At 39.8% G+C, this 19,781-nt stretch overlaps 1 protein-coding gene across 1 annotated transcript in view; it reads right to left on the bottom strand.

The window, feature by feature from the left end:
* Positions 1 to 19,781, bottom strand: part of LOC114647794 (spectrin beta chain, non-erythrocytic 4-like) — a 432,215-nt gene that overhangs the window by 7,570 nt on the left and 404,864 nt on the right. The window contains exons 34-35 of the mRNA XM_028796437.2: positions 19,440 to 19,714; positions 7,671 to 7,838 (exon numbers count right to left, since the gene is read on the bottom strand). Coding sequence (XP_028652270.1) covers positions 7,671 to 7,838; positions 19,440 to 19,714 — 443 coding nt within the window. The remainder of the gene's footprint in view (positions 1 to 7,670; positions 7,839 to 19,439; positions 19,715 to 19,781) is intronic.

Below are 19,781 nucleotides of genomic sequence, written 5' to 3'. Positions count from 1 at the left end.
TGGATCCCATCAACATTCTATATCCTAGTGACTCCATAATTGATAAAACAGATTCAAATGACAGATGAATGGCCACCCCTACAGGGATATGTGACAGCTGTGATAGAATAAAAGTAATAATGCTGGAGACCTAAAGACCACTGTTCAGTAAGAACATAAATAAAGCGTTTCTCCTGGTAACTAAGGAATTGGAAAGTAACACAAATGTTTGCTGTTTCATTCTGCTCCAGCAGAACTCTTTCAACTTAATGGTGACTCACGTTCTCATGGACACAAGTGGAGATTAAAGGGAAGGGAGTTTAGGACCGAAGCCAGGGGGCACTTATTCGCTCAAAGAGCTAGTGGGAATCTGAAACAAAACACCAAGCCACAGAGTTGAAGCAGAAACCTTGACAACCCTCAAGAAGTACCTGGATGAGATGCAGGGACATTAGCTAAACATGCAAACTTGACGGACTGAATAGTCTCCTCTCGTTTGTCAAATTTCTCATGTTTCTACGTCCACTGGCTGAAAAGGTGACTAAAAAAATACAGCATTGTGATGTATAAGTCATTTACAACAAAGCGGTCAACTGAAAAGGTAAATGTAAGCCGTATTACAGTTCTGCTCTTAGGCCAGCCAATTCAGTTACTTTAAATGCTAGATATCTGGTCAGAAAGGCCCTAATTTGCTTGTGAAAACCATAAATAACAATAGAATAAACACAAACATTGACACAATAAAAAGTAATCATTTTTTTTGTTTGATCGAAAAGGCAGTGGCACGTTTGGTGTTCAGCCAGTCCAAGTGGGTACATGTCACTCCTCTTGTCAGATCGCTACATTGATTTCCTGTAAAAAACACATCTTAAGTTCAAATCCTTGATGTTTGCCTACAGAGTAGTTAGTGGGTCAGTACCTACTGTGGCAGACAGCCGGGGTCCTTACCAGGCTGGGATGCCTCTGTAACGGAAGGACTGGGCTAGGGACTTGGCAAAAGACATTACCTCTCTCGGGACGACAGATGGCAGTACCCCTGGGTTGTTGCAGTGCCACGGTTTGCCTCAAAGCTTCATGAGAGACGGAGTCCTACTACTCAGCCCTTCTGGGTTCCACGGATGCACCCTGAAGTACTTCCGGACCATGCTAACGGGCCACCGGGGGTACTCTCGGGTGCAGAATAACAGAAGCTCACTGCCTTCATTCCAGGAGCCAAAGCTTGCTGGAGGAGGAGTGGAGGTGGACAGAGGCAAAGAGAGAAAGAAGGCGAAGACAACGTGCTGTGTGCTTTCTTATTATTGTGCTTGTGACTGTGGCTGAATTGCGGGAAACGATTAGGAAAGAGTTTCCCACAAAACAATACAAAGCTTGTGTGTGTGTTGCTGAACTTGTGCCTGTGTCTGTTTGTGTCAGGTTTAGGGAGCTGGAGCGCCCCATACAGGCCACACTACATATATGGAGACAATCCTGGGGTCTTATGGTCCTTCCTGAGTTCTCAGTGAGTTCTGCTGATGAATGGTGTCTGGCGATGCAAACTTTAAATGCCATCAAATCTCAATCTCAAATGTCAGATTCTTTTCACACGTAGCTCATAGCTGGTAGAGCAAGTTACCCACATCCATTCAGAATTCTGACTTGCTCATTGGGCTTAACAAGCATCTGAATTCTCTTTGGTGAATTTTTTCTAACTGATATCAGCTGTTAGATTTTTGTAACCCAGGAATTACAACCCACTAGCATTCTGTCTGAGGTCTTTACTTGTGATGATCAATCTTGTAACCTTGCCCTGCAGTACTTGTTCCCAAGTACAGTAGTCTCCTGGTGTTTACTGGATTATGTTGACCTCTTTTGTAAGTCGCTTTGGATAAAAGTGTCTAAGCAGATAAATATAAACATAAAATGTAAAGCATTCCAGAAATAAATTGTTACCTTGTGGGATGGCTAAGTCAACATTAGGGTTGGTTCCCACACCTCTCCGTGAGGCACCCCACCATTTTAAGTATCTATTAAATTCCCTAAGCAGCACATTTGACTCACATTAATGAGTTAGAGGTAAGCCAAACTGGGCAAATGATGCAGTTTAACAAATAAGTGGGAGCACTGGATGGTAACCACAAATTATGGGGTACCTCATGAAAAGATTTGGAAATGGCTAAACCGACACATTTTAACAGACATATTGTTGATACCATCAGAGCTCATTGAAAAAGTGCTGCATGCCCCCTGAAAAATGATTTAAGTTAGGAGCAACCGTCCCCTTGTGTACCTGCATGCCTTTGGGATGTCACCAAGTAAAGCAAAGCAAGTGTGAAAAGAGATGAAGTGTTGCTAATTCTACAAAGGCATTCTAAAATGGACTGGACACATTTGTTGGTACCCCTAGAAAAGATCATAAATAATTGGGATTTGAGTTATTTTTCAAACTAGCTGTTTTCTTGAATTAGTTTCACACTTTAACAATCGTGCAATCAGTCATTTAGCCAATTTAAATGGAGAAAAGTCATCACTCTGCTGTTTGGTGTCCCAGAGAAAGCAAAGAAGAGAGAATCATCTGAGGAGATGAGAAAGAAAATTACAGACAAACATGTAGTATGAGGGTGTTGTACCGTGTTAGCCATTGTGAATGTAGTAAGAAGTCAAGCAAAATGACACCTTTTATTGGCTAACTAAAAAGATTACAATATGCAAGCTTTTGAGGCAACTCAGGCCCCTTCTTCAGGAGTTTAGCTACAGTCAATATGGAGCAAAGTGGCGAGGGAGGCGCTTACGGCCTACAAGGACTGTAATGCCAAAGAGGAAAGAAGGAAGGAAGGGTCATACAGTAATTAGAGTGTGAATGTAACCTTGTGACTTAAAGTTAGACATCTTAACCACTAGAGGGCATAGCACTACTTCCACTAAAGTGCGTTATATAAAATATGGTGTGGTCCGAGGGTGTTGTACCGTGTTAGCCATTATGAATTTAGTGAGAAGTCAAGCAAAATGACACCTTTTATTAGTTAACTAAAAAGATTACAATATGCAAGCTTTCGAGGAAACTCAGGCCCCTTCTTCAGGCAAAGATGTAATACAGAAACTGGAGTTCCCAGTGTTTATATACACACCAGGACAAGTAACAACATCTGTAAGTGAGACATCTTAAATGTAAAAAATTAATAGACCTCTTCAGGCTAAGGTTCATTAAGCAAGAGAGGAGAACAATGTATGGTCAAGATCTTTGGATAGCATAACTGTCCAACAAAGTCTTTTGAATTTTCTGAAGAGTTTTACCATACAATTTGGGTCTGTAGTCAGGTTGTCTGGGTCAGTGGTGCAAACAACCCTCATACCTGGCCATAAAACTCTTGTCTCTATTCATACCGTGTTGTAATGCAGGGGTCCTCAATCACGGTTCCTGAGGGCCGCAGTGGCTGCAGGTTTTTTCTCTAACCCAATTGCTTAATAAGAAGCACTTATTGCTCAAGTAACACTTCTGCTTCATTTTAGTTGTCTCACTTGTTAACATTTTGAACCCTTATTGCTTATTTTAGTCTTAAACAGCTGTATTCTTGGTTTTTAATTGCTCTTAATTAGCAGTACTAGGGTGTTGTACCATGTTAGCCATTATGAATGTAGAGAAAAGCCAAGCAAGATGACACCTTTTATTGGCTAACTAAAAAGATTACAATATGCAAGCTTTCAAGGCAACTCAGGCCCCTTCTTCAGGCAAGATTGATTACATCTGGCCTGAAGAAGGGGCCTGAGTTGCCTCGAAAGCTTGCATATTGTAATCTTTTTAGTTAGCCAATAAAAGGTGTCATTTTGCTTGGCTTTTCTCTTAATTAGCAAAAACATGCAAATGACAAAAGAGACCAGCAGTTCTCCATTTAGCTTGTTACCATTTACCTCTGTGTGTATTTATCATGCACAATGGGGTTTAGTTAAATACTTGGAAGGAAAGTGAAGAGAAAAAAGTGAAATACTGAGAATTACTCATCCATTTTAGCCTTCAAATCATTTGGATGATATCCTAGATTTTCTTCCCCTTTCTAAGGATATGAGAATTACCTGACATAGAAGAGTTAAAGCACTAACAAGCCATGAAATTAAATTATTGGCAAGAATTGCTTTCTAATTAAGCAACTGGGTTAGAACGAAAACCTGCAGCCACTGCGGCCCTCCAGGACTGTGTTTGAGGACCCCTGTTGTAATGTGTTAAATTTTAGCATGAGTCTGACTTCCCATTCTTCTCTCTCTTGCTGTGTTCTGAAGTTGCCCATAAGCACTGTGACTTTAAAGTCCCTCTCACAGTGTCCATGGCTGTTGAAGTGGGCCACTACAGGAACATCCGTGTTGCCACGTTTAATGTGTAGCCTGTGTAAATTCATTCTCTGGTGGAGTGTTCGTCCAGTTTCTCAGTGCAGTGTCAGGACATTTTATGCAGAGAATTAGATAGACCACATTGGATGATCTGCAGGAAAATGATCCCTTTATGCGATGTTCTAGTCGGCAGTGTGGTATAACTATACGGTCTGTATTATAAATGTGAGCACACGTTTTACGTCTTTTCTGTAGGCAGGAGATGTGCCATTTTCTGTGAGTTCACTTAGGGAGCTTTGGATAATTAGTTGCTGCAGGTTTGGTGGTTGTCTGTATGCCAGGAGACAAGCATGTTAAAGGCAAAGGCTAGAAGACCATCTCCAAGAAGTTTGATGTTTCTGTGACAGCAGTTGCAAATGTTATTAAGAAGTTTAAGTCCAATAGGACTGTAGCCAACCTCCTTGGATGTGGCCACAAGAAGAAAATCAACCCCAGAATGGGCAGAAGGACAGTGAGAATGGTAGACATAAACCCGAGGACAACTTTCAAAGAGGTACAAGCTGAACTCCAAGGTCAAGGTCCATCAGTGCCACACTGCACCACCCATCACTATTTGAGTGACAGACCCCGGAGGACTCCACTGTTGAAAGAAAAACAATAAAAAGCCAAACTGGAATTTGCTAAGATGGATGTTGACAAGACACAGAGCCTCTGGGAGAATGTCCTTTGGACAGATGAGACAAAACTGGAGCTTTTTGGCAAGTCACATCAGCTCCATGTCCACAGACATGTCCAAAGAAAAGAGCACCATACCGAAAGTGAAACATGGAGGAGGCCTGGTTGAGCTGCTGTGACCTTCCTGTAAACAGAGAGCAGTAAGGCAGACAGACAGAGATGACCGGAATATCAGCCTCTCCATTAAAGAAAAGTGGAGTAAAAAACTGACAAAAAGGTATTGGAGAAGTTGTCCTATTGCAATTAGACAAACAGCAAGAAAAGCTACTTTAAAGAATTCAGACTCTTTTTATGTCGTCCTTTAATTAAAACAAACATGGATTGTCTGAGTTTTGACGGTAAGTGAGCTTGTGTGATTTTCATTTTCAATTAGAAAAAGAAAAAAGAATTTGAAATTGCTGCTTAGTGAACAACAGGATTTGTTGGCTTAACAGCCAAGAGTGTCTGTGTTACTTAAAAACCTGTTAAGCATGTTAAGCCTCATATTTTCTTGATAAACATCTTAGGAACGTTTAATTGATTTGCAGCTTTTTTAATGGATTGTATGGTATTTGTTGTTTGTTTGTGTGTGCGCCATATAGTATTAAGTTTTGATTAGAAATAAGTACTTCAGAATTGAAATATTAATCCATATTTATGATTACATCTCAATTAAGAATGTCTTTCTGGTACACTGGAAAAAAAATATATAAATATAGTAAATGAATATTTTAATAGCAAAAAAAGTTGCAATTAATGATCAAAAATGATTTAAACCTATAAGTGAATGTTTAATTACATTTAAGAAGTGTTTAACTGTCATTATCAATTAACTGAATCAACGTGTGATAACATATAGAATTTTTTGTTAGACAAATGGTGAAAATTACTTTTTAAAATTAAACTTTGTTTCAGATAAGTACATCGCAGAAGAAATTTAACATTATGACAGTCTGTTATTATGAGAAGCATTTCATTTTCATTAATGTCATATGCAATATGTATAAGTACTTTCTGTATGTATTTTATTAGTTAAAAATGTATGTATTTTAGGGAAATTTGATTTATTTTGCCATTTTTATGGTCACTAAACAATAAGCCTAGTGAGTTTCATTTTGTTAATAAACAATGAACAGGTAACACTTGTGCTTTACAGTTTAAATATAAAAATAGCAAAGGTAACACTATAACATAAAACATAAGGCTTCTCCATCTCTGCTTATGCACGAGTTTAGCTTAAAGGTTTTTTAAAGAGCTAAAGAAAAATAAAAATTGGAATCAGTATCAGAATATGCCAATCCAGTAACATGATATCCGTGATTTGTATCTGTCTTAAAAAAAAAAAAAACAGATCAGAGCATCCCGAAAGAGTGTAAAGGATGTATTGATGAACAGTGGCAGAATGTGTTACAGACTTTCTAAATATGAAAGTTTCGATCCATAAAAAATGTAGAAATGTCTAGAAGTAGGTTGAAGCTTCTGTGAAGCATTGTGATGGGTTTGTTGTGGTCTGATCTGTCAAGTTATTCCTTGATGAGTACTGTCCGTATTGGGCGGCATGGTGCCACAGTGATATTAATGCTGCCTCATAGTAAGGAGACCAGGGTTCACATCCTAAGATCTCCCTGCATGGAGTTTGTATGTTCTCCCTGTGTCCGTGTGTGTTTCCTCCCACATTTCAAAGACATGTAGGTTTGGTGAATTGACCACACTAAATTGGACCTGCCATGTTTATGTTATGTGTGCTCACCCTGCAATGGAGAGCCACCCTATCCAGGGTTTGTTCCTGCCTTGTGCCCCATGCCAGACGGGCTAGGCTCCAGTCCTCTCCCTGTGACCCTGGTCAGTATTAAGTGGGTTTGAAAAAGACATGACCATCAGTATTTCTTTTTGTATGGACACTGGATTTAAACATTGAATATATATTTACTGTTATTTATTAATTTGTGCCATTCAGGGGAAAATGTTGGCTAGTTTACATTAGAAATTATACTAATAAAGGGTCACCGCTGAACAACTATAGATAAAACTATAGGTCAAAAAAGGTTGAGAGCCACTGGTTTAGGGGATCTGGTCAAAATAAACTGAATGAGAGAAAAAAAGGATCGGATTTAGGTCCATCATTATCTACAAAAACATTTTCTTTCAGGAGAACAATGACCCCGAATATGCCGCAGACCAGCTTGGGATAACTTGTTCACCTCAGTGCCTTGACCTCAACAAGACTGAAGCTGTGAGGGATCACCTGGACAAGGAAAAGAACAAAAAGCCGCCGAAGACAAAAGAAAAGTTAAGTTACGGCTAGTTGCACAGAGGAATTTACCACAGGGTTATTTGAAAAATTGTGTGTGGGACTCTTAATACATAAAACAATCTCATTTGTAGCATCAGATGTGGTATCTAATCTTGAAGGGCACTAAGTCATAGTGATGGGTAATTTATTCAAATCTAAAGTAATTTTAATGAAAAATTATAAAGCAAAATGAATTATTTACAAAACATAACTGTTATAAATTACTGAATTTATTTTTTAGCGTTTATTCTAAAGTTATATAGAGTTTTCACAAGCAAATAAACTCACTGCTCAGATAATCAGCATTAAAAATAACTTTCTTGAGTGAGAGACACTATATGTCAGACAAAAAATGTCTAAAAGGTTGTCAATGTTAACTACTCACTTTAATTTGAAGACATTCTTCTTCTTTTTGTAAGCATTTGCAACTTCACAAGCACAGTTTTGAAGGCTAAGAAGTGGCTCTCCATTATAAGTGGAAGCTGTGTTTTTGGCGTCCTTGTAAAATCCCATTTCACCATTAGAAATTGTGCAGTAGAGGCTCACCCAGGACCTATGAAACAAAGATGCAAATCTTGAGAGGAAGAATACAATGAAATTTTTATTTAAATATTTTTTTTAAACAATACACTAGTGGAATTTGTCCTGGGGTCAGATTTATAAAACTTGCGTACACACAAAAAGACGCTCAAATTGCATGCAAAAGTTGGGATTTCTAAAAAAAAACCTTGATAGGAGAACTTATGGCAACTTTGACACATCCGTACACAATATTTCAGAGAAACTGGGAAATTATGACAACCATGATCACGTAGGGAAATGCAGCCAAACCAGCTAAATGATAACTTACATGCAAAAGAATTTATATCACTGAGCCTGAGCTGATGTGACAAACATATTAAAGCTCAAAGTGATGAATATGATGTACAGACTGTAATTTAATTCCCTTTTATGAGGGCCAATGCTGCGTAATTGCACGGAAGAACTTTTTCGTTTTGTTAATCAGTTTAAATTGACTATATCAGGATTTCAAATAACTCCCAGTAAACACACAGACATGATTTACTCCCCGCATATAAAAGAGCCATTCAATTTTCTTAACATAACTGGGGCAATAGACACCCGTAGAAATATGGGAACCTAACAAAAATGACACTGCTTTTGTTAACTATGTGCAGTGACATATCGTTAACACACAGGTCATCTGCGATGCCAAGATATGACTGACAAATGTTGTGGCTCAGTGGCCTTGGTTAACCCATCATTTATTTATTTTGAGGCAAAGTAGCGCTGGAAGACAAGTTGCTTACAATGCTGCTGTTGTACATCATGGCTGGCTTGTTGGTAAGGTAGAGTAACTAACTGAACCTTTATTATATTGCCTGCACTGCTCATTGTAACAGCAATCACTTCTGTACGTGTGCCAGGTGATAGTGGCTACTTGCTCAGACACTGGCACCTTACGCCTTTAACCAACTCAGTCGATATATCGTGTCAGAGACTGCTCGCTGTGGACTGATTTATAGCACAGAAGTTGATGAATATTATTATGTCTTTATTTGTAATATAGACAAAGCAAATGTAATATTAAATAGTGTTTGAGGAGGCACGGTTTGCTTCATTGATGAGAACAGCAGTGCATTGCTAACCAACCAGTGTTTAGGAGTGACTCAGGATGTGTAATTTATGGTGACGGGGATGCAGCATCAGACTAGCTTGGCAAGGACTATGGTGTTTGGACGTACATGAGCCTGTAAGCCATCTACAGCAGGAAAGCCACAAACTGCCTAAACAAAGCAATTGGGTGATGAGTTGTACCTGAGTGCTTTCATTGGTAACTGGTCAGGAAAGGAAAGGGAAACTAATTCTTTTGGTCCAAAGTATGGCTGTTTATGGTTAGTTTTGAATTGGTGGCATTTCTGTGCTACAACACCCCATTGGTTTGTGTTTTTTGGTAAGAACTGTATAAAATTCGTCACCTTGCCTTTACCTTTATCCTCTCTTTCTCATCATATGGACATGAAGAGAAGACAACTCTATGTTGGCAGCCATACTGAGACAGGCATGTGGTCTGTTTCAATACTCTACATGTTTATCAATAATACATAATTAACTTAACTCCTGCCTGTTTCTTTGCTCTAATTGCCTGACGTTAAAGATGTAAAAAGAGGAGGGGAGGAAGTGCTAATGTACCTGATCACTGAGTGATCAGCATATGAGATTTTAGACATTTTATTAAGGTCTACACAGTAATGAGCATAAAGGGATAAAAGGGTCACATTAGGAAATTCCACTATAAAACACTGCAGTACCAGCAAATGAAGATCTGCAGCATCATGAATGCACACGTATGAGATTAATTAGCTCAGTTTCTAAATAGTTGTTTCAGCGTGGCAACTAGGCAGGGTTTGAGGTGCATTGACATATGAATATTTACAAAATCATTGTGATTCATAAAGGTAAACTGCGTATAAATATATGTATGCTACATTTTTTAAATCACATTTTTTTATTGTACAACTCTTCCTTTTTATTGGTGTATGCGTATGTTCCCACTCTAATCCATGCAAAGTTTTATAAACGAGACCCCTAGTGTTGCTGGCATTCACAGAAATTGTCCAGGCATAGAGAGACGAGAACTGAGGTTTTTGCCAGGTGAGTATGCGGACAGTGATAGCCTACACCTCAAGGGCACTGAGACTACCATCATAGACAGCCAAAGCACAAACGATCTGCTATTCTGCTGCAGTTGTGTCCTGCTTTCAACCTTGAATGTCCTCCACACAGTGGCGCAGCGTAGTGGGGGCGGCCTGCCCCGGGCGGCACTTTTAGGGGGGGCGGCAAAATTTCACAATAAATAATAATAATATCTTGTAAAAATTTGAACCATACCTAAATAAGGGGGCGGCGGAATTTTCCTCCACCCCGAACGGCTGACACCCACGCTACGCTACTGCCTCCACAGGTTGTTATTCAGTGCACAGCAATAATGTTTTAATCTTACCTGTCAGTTTTATATAGTGCTGAAGAGACTGACCCAAACACCTCGGCCCTGCCCTGAAGTTGAAATCCACCCCAGGGTTGTGGCATCAGCCATCTCTGGAAGAAAGGCCAACTTGTGGTACCTCATGTTACAGTTAATTGTTACAAACAATTTCTCAGCTGAAGCAGGATTCATATCATATTAATCACATTCTAAGAATGTCTCCGAAATGTAATCATTGTGCGTCCTGAAGAAGTGGGAATTACGTCTGTAAGAAACTGCTTCATTGTTGTGTGAAAGTAATTTTTGTATGGATGTATAAATATGTGAGCAGCATAATTGTTAAGCAATTTTACTGTATGTTATTTCATTATCCATCCATCCATTTTCCAACCCGCTGAATCCGAACACAGGGTCACGGGGGTCTGCTGGAGCCAATCCCAGCCAACACAGGGCACAAGGCAGGAACCAATCCTGGGCAGGGTGCCAACCCACCACAGGACACACACACCCACACACCAAGCACACACTAGGGCCAATTTAGAATCGCCAATCCACCTAACCTGCATGTCTTTGGACTGTGGGAGGAAACCGGAGCGCCCGGAGGAAACCCACGCAGACACGGGGAGAACATGCAAACTCCACGCAGGGAGGACCCGGGAAGCGAACCCGGGTCCCCAGGTCTCTCAGCTGCGAGGCAGCAGCACTACCCACTGCGCCACCGTGTATTTCATTATTCATGTATTATTTATTGTTCAGATAGTTGTAGCTTAAAATGTATTGTTATTTGCAACCAGTAATGCCTATGCTTAACTATTTGAGTTCATAAATAGCGTATCTCGTAACATTGTTTAAACTGCATCAATACTTTCAAACTTATATAAGTTTAAGTACAAAATAATATTTTATTCATTTTTATCGGTTACAGAATAACAGTGTTCATTGTAGTTTATTCTCCATATTATTGTGATACAGTATTTAATTCAGTCATGTTCTTAGATATTATCTGCATTTCTTACAGTCAATTTAAATGAATATTTATTTGTTTTTGTTAAAGGAAACCACTCACACACATATCAAATATATAATCATCATCATCATCTAGCTTTGGTGTAAACAACTTCCTGAATATACGAGTGGCATGGACTTTTATTTAATAAATAATTAATTTGGACATCTTCGCTTTCTGACTGTTCTTATCGGACAATCTATAGCAATTGCACATTCTACAAAGAACTTCAACTGAACAAGCAGTGAGGTCACAAGTTGAGTCTAATTATTTAACACCTCTGTAACAGCAGATGTTCGAGTAACTCGCACGAAGAGCCTCAGCACAGGTGGGGATTGAACCAGAACAGATAGCAGGAATCTCAACAGAGCACAAAAAGGAGTATACACAGTACACATTGTGATGGATGGCAAGCATGGTCAGGCATCCCAACCGGGACAGCACAAGATTAATAACCTGGGCCACCGTACTGAACAGCCAAACCCGGGAGGTTGGCAGGAGGTGGCAACCTCTGAGTGAATATGCAGGTGTCCCAGACGGAATGGACCAATTTTCCTTACCTGGCCGGGAGGCCAATGTAATTGAGGAATGGTGGAGACGATGTAGTCGGACCAATGGCTCCCCCGATACACTAGATGGGAATATCCTTGGGCTAGAATTCCACATGGACACCCGCAGGACATGCTGGGACCTCTAGTCTCATGGGGCATCCCTGTGTTGTTTGGAGGGAGAGATGCTGGGATTAGTAATCCCTACTTTGTGGAGCTTCTGTTTGACCCAGAAGTACTTCCAATGGGCTATGTCATAGCATCGGGAGCACTCCTGGGTCCAGGATTAAAGAAGTTGTTCAACCTCATCCAGGTGAGTTATGAGTTGGGTGTACAGAACAGACAATGCTGGCCTGTGAGGAGTGGAGGACAAGGAAGACAGAAAGAAAAGAATTTGGATTTTTGTTGCCGTTTATTAAAGAAGCCTTTTGTAAGGTAATTTATAATAATAAACCTTACATTTGCACCTGGCACTTGTGTCTGTGTGGTTGTGTGTGGGTAGTGGAACACTACAACGTCCCCTACTGGTCACAACAAACAAAAGAGACGCATCCAGGCAGGTACAGAGTTCCAGAGCAGTTGCCACAGCTGGCACACGTCTTACTGTAACTATAAAATCATTCTTATATGATATATTTTCTTCTATATTCAGATAAGAATGAAGTGAACAAAGATCTGCACTGCTGGAAATGACAAAAATGTTCTCCAACAGTTTAGCAGGAAATACCAAAATCTAGCCATTAGTTAATGCCGCAGCACAAAGGCATGCATGCTCTTAGTGTTATCAGCATTTTTATTGGGTTCACAGGCCAAATGGAATTTAAAAACAAACTTTTGGTATTGAGTGTTTGATTAATTCCTCATTGCGTTCAATGTAACAGGACAGCACTACTTGCTGGACCCATTTCTGTTCTCATAAAGAGCTAAGTGGTCTGTGGATGATGCAGTGAATTTAGGCCTGAGCTTTAATTACCAAGTGAGGCTGAGCAGCAGACCCCCGTGACCCTGTGTTCGGATTCAGCGGGTTGGAAAATGGATGGATGGATGGATCTTGTTTGTGTGCTTTAGCCAACGCTTTCAATACTCTCATCCCAGAGCTCCTAGAAGAAACTCACCCAATGCAATCTGCCATTGGATCACGGACAAGAGAAGAGCAGAAGATAACTATGATAAGATAAGAAGCACTATGTGTGGTTGGGCTCACACATGTCTAACCATTTAACCCTTAGTACTTTTACACAACAGGGATGTGTCCTTTCCCCAGGACTCGTCTCGCTTTAATAACAATAATAATCAGATTCAGCGGGTTAGAAAATGGATGGATGGATAATACATTTTATTTATATAGCGCCTTTCCCAAGTGCTCAAGGCATTTACAGAATATAAGAAAGAACGGCAGGGTATACTGTAGAGTATATTGCATTGTTCAAACCAGATAAATAAATAAAGAAGATTACAACAGTGAATTCAGAGAAAAAGCCTAACAGACAACATAACTGATGGTCTCACACACACACACACAGGTCACGTGAGCATCTTGACATGAAAGTAAACTGAGAGTTTACTTCCTGAACAGATGAGTTTTGAGTTGTTTTTTAAAACAATTCATGGAGTCAGCTGATCTAATTAATTTCGGTAGGTCATTCCAGAGTCTGGGCGCTATACAGCTGAAGGCCTTGTCACCCATGGAGTGTAGATTAGTGTGGGGCACAACAAGATTTCCAGAATCAGACGACCTTAGTGGGCGGGCAGGCACATAGTGATGGAGAAGGTCACTGATGTAGTTTGGTGCAAGGTTATTTAAGGCTTTGTAGGTTATTAGTAGGATTTTATATTCAATTCTGTAAGACACAGGGAGCCAGTGAAGACGGAGCAGGATGGGTGTGATGTGCTCGCTGCTGCTGGTTCGAGTCAGGACTCTTGCAGCTGAGTCTTGAATAAGCTGGAGCTGTGATATAAGATTAGAAGGGGCACCTGCCAGTAGGAAATTACAATAATCGATGTGGGATGTGATAAAAGCATGGACGAGTTCCTCAGCGTTAGAGAAGGAGAGGAAGGAGCGAACACGGGATATGTTACGGAGGTGAAAGTAAGAAAGTTTCTTAATGTGATTTATGTGGGCGGAATAAGAAAGGGAGGAATCAAAAATGACACCAAGATTCTTTACAGTAGAGGCAGGTCTGATGAGATCACCACCAAGATGGACTGGGAAGGAGCTCATTTTATTAAGTTGCATTTTAGTCCCAATTTGCAGGAGTTCAGTTTTGTTTCAATTGAATTTTAAAGAGTTCTTCTCCATCCAGGTTTTAATTTCACTAAGGCAGGTTGTGAGCTGAGAAAGCTCTGATGAAGTTCCACTTTTAACATTGAAGTAGAGTTGAGTATTGTCTGCATAAAAATGATAACCCAGTCCATAGCTACAGATAATATGGCCAAGGGGAAGCATGTAAATACAGAAAAGCAGAGGACCGAGGACAGATCCTTGAGGGACTCCTTGTGTGACTGGCGCTGAGCTGGATCTGCTCTTGCCAAGACTAACAAACTCTTGCCAATCAGTCAGATAGGACTTGAACCACTGAAGGGCAGTGCCAGAGATACTCAGCATGTTCTCCATTCTGGACAGTAGAATGTCATGTCTGACCTGAGTGTCAAATGCTCCACTGAGGTCTAACAGAATTAATATGTTGGTTTGTCCAGAGTCTGCTGCCATAAACAAATCATTGGTGACCCTTAGCAGAGCAGTTTATACAAATGACTGCACCTCCAGTGATTCCTCTGTCAAACTTCTTAAATTTGCTGATGACATCGCACTAATAGGCTTCAGTTCAAACTATGATGAGTTTATATACATACAAGAGATGGAACATCTGATATTGTGGTGTAGCCATAATACTTTGGACCTTAACTTTCAAAAAATGCAGGAGATGGTTGTAGATTTCAGGAGACTCACTTGCTCACTTATCACTTTCTATAAATGGCTCAGCCATTGGGACAAAACCTTAAGTGGGACAATAACATCACATGTATTATTAAGAAAGCACATCAAGATAATCTTCTTCTTGCATCAGCTGAGGAAATTCAATCTCCCTCAAGCAATACTGGACCTGTTCTACACAGCCACCACTGAGTCCATTCTGACCTCATCTGTAACTGTCTGGTTTGGTGCTGCCTCTGCTCAGGCTCAGGTCAATCTGAAGCCATGGCGGTAACTTACCTCACATTCAAGTCCCATATGAGTCTGGGGTAAGGAAGCAGGTGGCAAAGATCAGACTCACCATGGGCAGCACCGGTTCCAAAGATTTCCCCCAGGAAACACCTTCATACAGTGAAAGCTAAAACAACACGTCACCTCAGCAGTTTTTTGTTTTTTTTCACATGCAGTGATTCTGACTAATCAGGCCTGAGTTTCTACTCCGTATCTATCTATACCTGCACACTGGACTACCTGGACATTTCAATGCTTCTCCTCTTTATTTTTTTGTATTGCCCTTGTATGTCGTATCATATTTTATCATTTTGTATTTTATCTTCTTATACAGTATTTATCTTTTGTATTCTGTGTTGTCCTTGAATGTTACACCAATACTACCATGACAAACTCCTAGCACACATTAGTGAACCTGGCCAATAAACTGATTACTGATTCTAATTATTTTTCAGTCTAAATATAGGACAATAAACTAAATAATTTATAAAACTTATGAGGCATGCTACACTACAGGACATACAATCATATCTGGTACTTTATGTGGCCATTTTTGTATATTACTTTATAGGTGTAGCTATATATGTATAAACATTGGTATATGCTACTGTATGTACTGTACATGCATTAATGTATAATCATACTGGTACTTCCATAATTTCAAATACCATGTTTTAGTACTTTTTCAGCATTGACTGGTAATTTTTGTTTATTTTTATTTAAAATTGCTTCCTCACTCATCAGTTCACCTGAGTCATAACAATCTGGACCCGGAGAATGCAAAACGCCTTGGCCCTGGAGATACATTTTGACTTCTGTTTGAATCTTCCATTTTATTGTCTTGAGAAACACTTTCTTTTTTTGAATTTGGAGTTGTAGTACTCTGCTGATACCAAAGACACTGAATGTGTTTTACAATATTATCAGCACCCAGCCACAGGGGATGCACAAACCAGTGTGTTTCTTCATGCCAGTCCCAAGCCCGGATAAATGGGGAAGGTTACGTCAGGAAGGGCATCCGGTGTAAAATTTTGCCAAATCAATATGCGGACATCAATACAAATTTCCGTACTGGATTGGTCAAGCCCCGGGTTAACAACGACCGCCACCAGTACTGTTAGCCAACAGGGTGCTAGCGGAAATTGGGCTACTGTTGGCCGAAGAAGAAGAAGGAGAAGAAGAGGGGAGAGACGGGTCCAGAGGCAGGAGGAGAGAGGACATGCAGGTGATGGTGTAACAGAGGACAGAAAGATATGGAAGAAGATGATCCGCTGTGGTGACCCCTAATGGGAGCAGCCAAAAGAAGAAGAAGATCTGCACAAGCACCTATTGTGAAAGCCAAAGCATGCATGAGAGCACACAGTATTATGGGATGTTAGCAGAGAGAACAGTAGAATAATCTAGATAAGAACAGGCCGTTCAGCCCAACAAAGCTCGCTAGTCTTATCCAATTAATTCTTCTAAAAAAACATCAAGTCGAGTTTTGAAAGTCCCTAAAGTCTTACTGTCTACCACACTACTTGGTCGCTTATTCCAAGTGTCTATTGTTCTTTGTGTAAAGAAAAACCTCCTAATGTTTGTGTGAAATTTCCCCTTAACAAGTTTCCAACTGTGTCCCCATGTTCTTGATGAACTCATTTTAAAGTCACAGACTTGATCAACTGGACTAATTTTAAAGACTTCAATCAGGTCTTTTCTTAATCTTCTTTTGCGTAAACTAAAACGGCTCAGCTCTTTTAATCTTTCCTCATAACTCAAGGTGCATGTGTGCTAGTTATTTCCGCATAGATAAATAAGAAAATGTACATTTAATGACCAGAAGTAAGTTCATTTATATTTATCTTGTATTACACATCGTTTAAATGATGCAGTATAGCATTTATGTATTAAAATGTTTGTTTAAATGTTATTTACATACAGCAATGTTTATTTTAGTAATATGTTCATGTTAGTCCATTAATATAATACTTTTTTTGATACACCAAACTCTCGACAAATTAGTAGCCAGACTCATTTGAAAATAATACTGACATCTAGTGGACTTTTTTTGTAATTACTAATTGGTTTTCTGTATCCTTTCTTTAAAAACAATAACAATGAATTTTATTTATCTATCACCTTCCCCATGCTGAAGGCCACACACATAATCAAAAGCATGTATACTTCTTTAGATAACAGCCATTAAATTAGCCATCATTTCTTTCAAAGCTGCTGTGTGGGATACTCTGAATCCTTGACCAGTGTTCTGACTGACACTACATGTTCTGATCTCCACAAACATACACAGTCTTCCTTTGCTAAAAGGAGGACAACAAGCTGAGACTGAAGCCAGAAAGTACAAATAAAACGGTTTTTAAACAGAGCCCAAAATGTAAGAAAAAAAGGTGTAGCAAAAGGGTCAAAAGTCAGAGGAATCAACTGCAAAACGACAGACACAAAGGCAAAAGAGGGTCAGACCAGGAGGTCAAAATTGGTAACAGTAAGCCACACTCTACGTTTTTTAAAATAAATCTGTAAACTCAGACTACCTGGTGTTCTGCCAGATAAAGAAAGTCAGGGAATTATTTTGGATGAGATCTGAAGAAAAGATGTTAACCAAAAGACAGGCAAGGAGGTTAAAAACCAAACACTCAGCCCAAACTCAAGAATCAAGGAAAACAAACCAACTGGATGGCGATGTCACAAAGTGCACAATTCTGAATCATTTCCTAAACAACAACATTTCCTAAACAAGCAACTGTTTCACAAAATTGTGTTGAAAATAAACTGAAACTGAATCAAATAAAGACCATATAAAAACATGATCTAAAACATCAGCGAAAATACAGAAGTTTACCAAAGTACCACAAAAAGAACCAAAAAAATACAGTAATCCCTCGCTATATCGCGCTTCGACTTTCGCAGCTTCACTCTATTGCGGATTTTATATGTAAGCATATTTAAATATATATCGCGGATTTTTCGCTGGTTCGTGGGTTTCAGTGGACAATGGGTCTTTTAATTTCTGGTACATGCTTCCTCAGTTGGTTTGCCCAGTTGATTTCATACAAGGGACGCTATTGGCGGATGGCTGAGAAGCTACCCAATCAGAGAGCGTATTACGTATTAAATAAAACTCCTCAAATATATTGTGAGCACGGGGCTGTTCGCACCCCTAGAGGATAAGGACATTCCTCAAAAAACGCAGAAAGACTACCTTCACATTGCTCCCTTCCTTGCTGGGCTTACTTGCAGCTGCTTTGTCAAGCGATATGCTTCCTGCAGGGTGCTTCGCATACTTAAAAGCCCAAACAGCCCTATTGATTTTTGATTGTTTGCTTTTCTCTCTCTCTCTCTGACATTCTCTACTCCTGACGCGCACTCCTTTGAAGAGGAAGATATGTTTGCATTCTTTTAATTGTAAGACGGAACTGTCATCTCTGTCTTGTCATGGAGCACAGTTTAACCTTTTGAAAAAGAGACAAATGTTTGTTTGCAGTGTTTGAATAAAGTTCCTGTCTCTCTACAACCTCCTGTGTTTCTGTGCAAATCTGTGACCGAAGCGTGACAATATAAAAATAACCATATAAACATATGGTTTTTACTTTGTGGATTTTCACCTTTCGTGGGGGGTTCTGGAACGCAACCCCTGCGATGGAGGAGGGATTACTGTAATTACAGTACATTGAAACCAAATCATAAGACTTGGAGGTGCACGAGTTTCTACCGTCGTGGTGAAGGCATCACACAGCACACATTTCCAGTCTTCCCCCACAGCAAAAGTCTAGCAACCACATAACACAAAGGCATAAAATGGCGTCATTAATAAAAACATATCTAAAAAACACTTATTTATATAGCACATTTGCATTGAAAAATGTAGCTCAATGTGCTTTAAAAGATGTCAAAGAGAAAGTGGACAAGGAAAAAAAACAAATAAGATTAGGCAATGATGTTAAAAATTAAGTAACAAAGAAAACACATGAATCTAAACGATCTTAAAAACAGATAAATGTCAAGTAGAAGAATAGCGTCCTTATGTCATGATGTAAATCTCTAAGGATGAATTCAGTGGTAATGTCAGATGGCCAGGAAGAGAGAAAAGCAAAAAAAAAAAAAAAAAAACCTCTAGTTAGGCTGAGCAAAAAAAAATCTGCAAGGGTTCCAAGGCCAAAAGACCACCCAGCCCCCCACTGCGCATTCTACCTAAGGTAAATGTTCTTAATTCACTCCTCTTTGTTTTCAGGCTTCATATGACAGGATTTCTGATAGGATCACAATACAAAATAAATGCAACCACCAAATTTCTTTCCCTGATGATCTACATCAATGATATTTTAATGTTTTTTTAAAAGGCCAAGAAAAAACTGTAAAAACTTAAAGGAGTCACATCATGACAATTAAAAATTAGACACACGCAAGTGCCGTACCTGTTTGAAGCCTTCTTCTGGCTCTCGACTTCATGCTTTCGGAACAGAGTCCCCTCATGCTGGGCTGTATGTGTGGGAGGCGGGGGAGGCAGAGCCGAGCTGCTCTGGGCTGGTGCTGACCGAGATCGTCTGGCCTCTCCTGGTGGTGCGTTTGGGTCCTTCGGCCTTGGCCGCCTGCGAGGTTTAGGTCGGTCCCGGGCTCGAGGCCGGTCGGGGCGAGGTGTTCGCTCAGGTAGCCCATTCGGGAGACGTGGAGGTACTTCTCTCTCTCTACTCTGTAGTCAAACATAAATAACACCTTACAACATAATTCAAATATTTACTGGAGATTTAACAAGAGTC

Source organism: Erpetoichthys calabaricus, chromosome 1, assembly GCF_900747795.2.
Source record: "Erpetoichthys calabaricus chromosome 1, fErpCal1.3, whole genome shotgun sequence".
NCBI classification, from domain to species: domain Eukaryota; kingdom Metazoa; phylum Chordata; class Cladistia; order Polypteriformes; family Polypteridae; genus Erpetoichthys; species Erpetoichthys calabaricus.
Note: the sequence above shows the minus strand (reverse complement) of the source record. Positions and strands in the feature narration are given on the sequence as shown.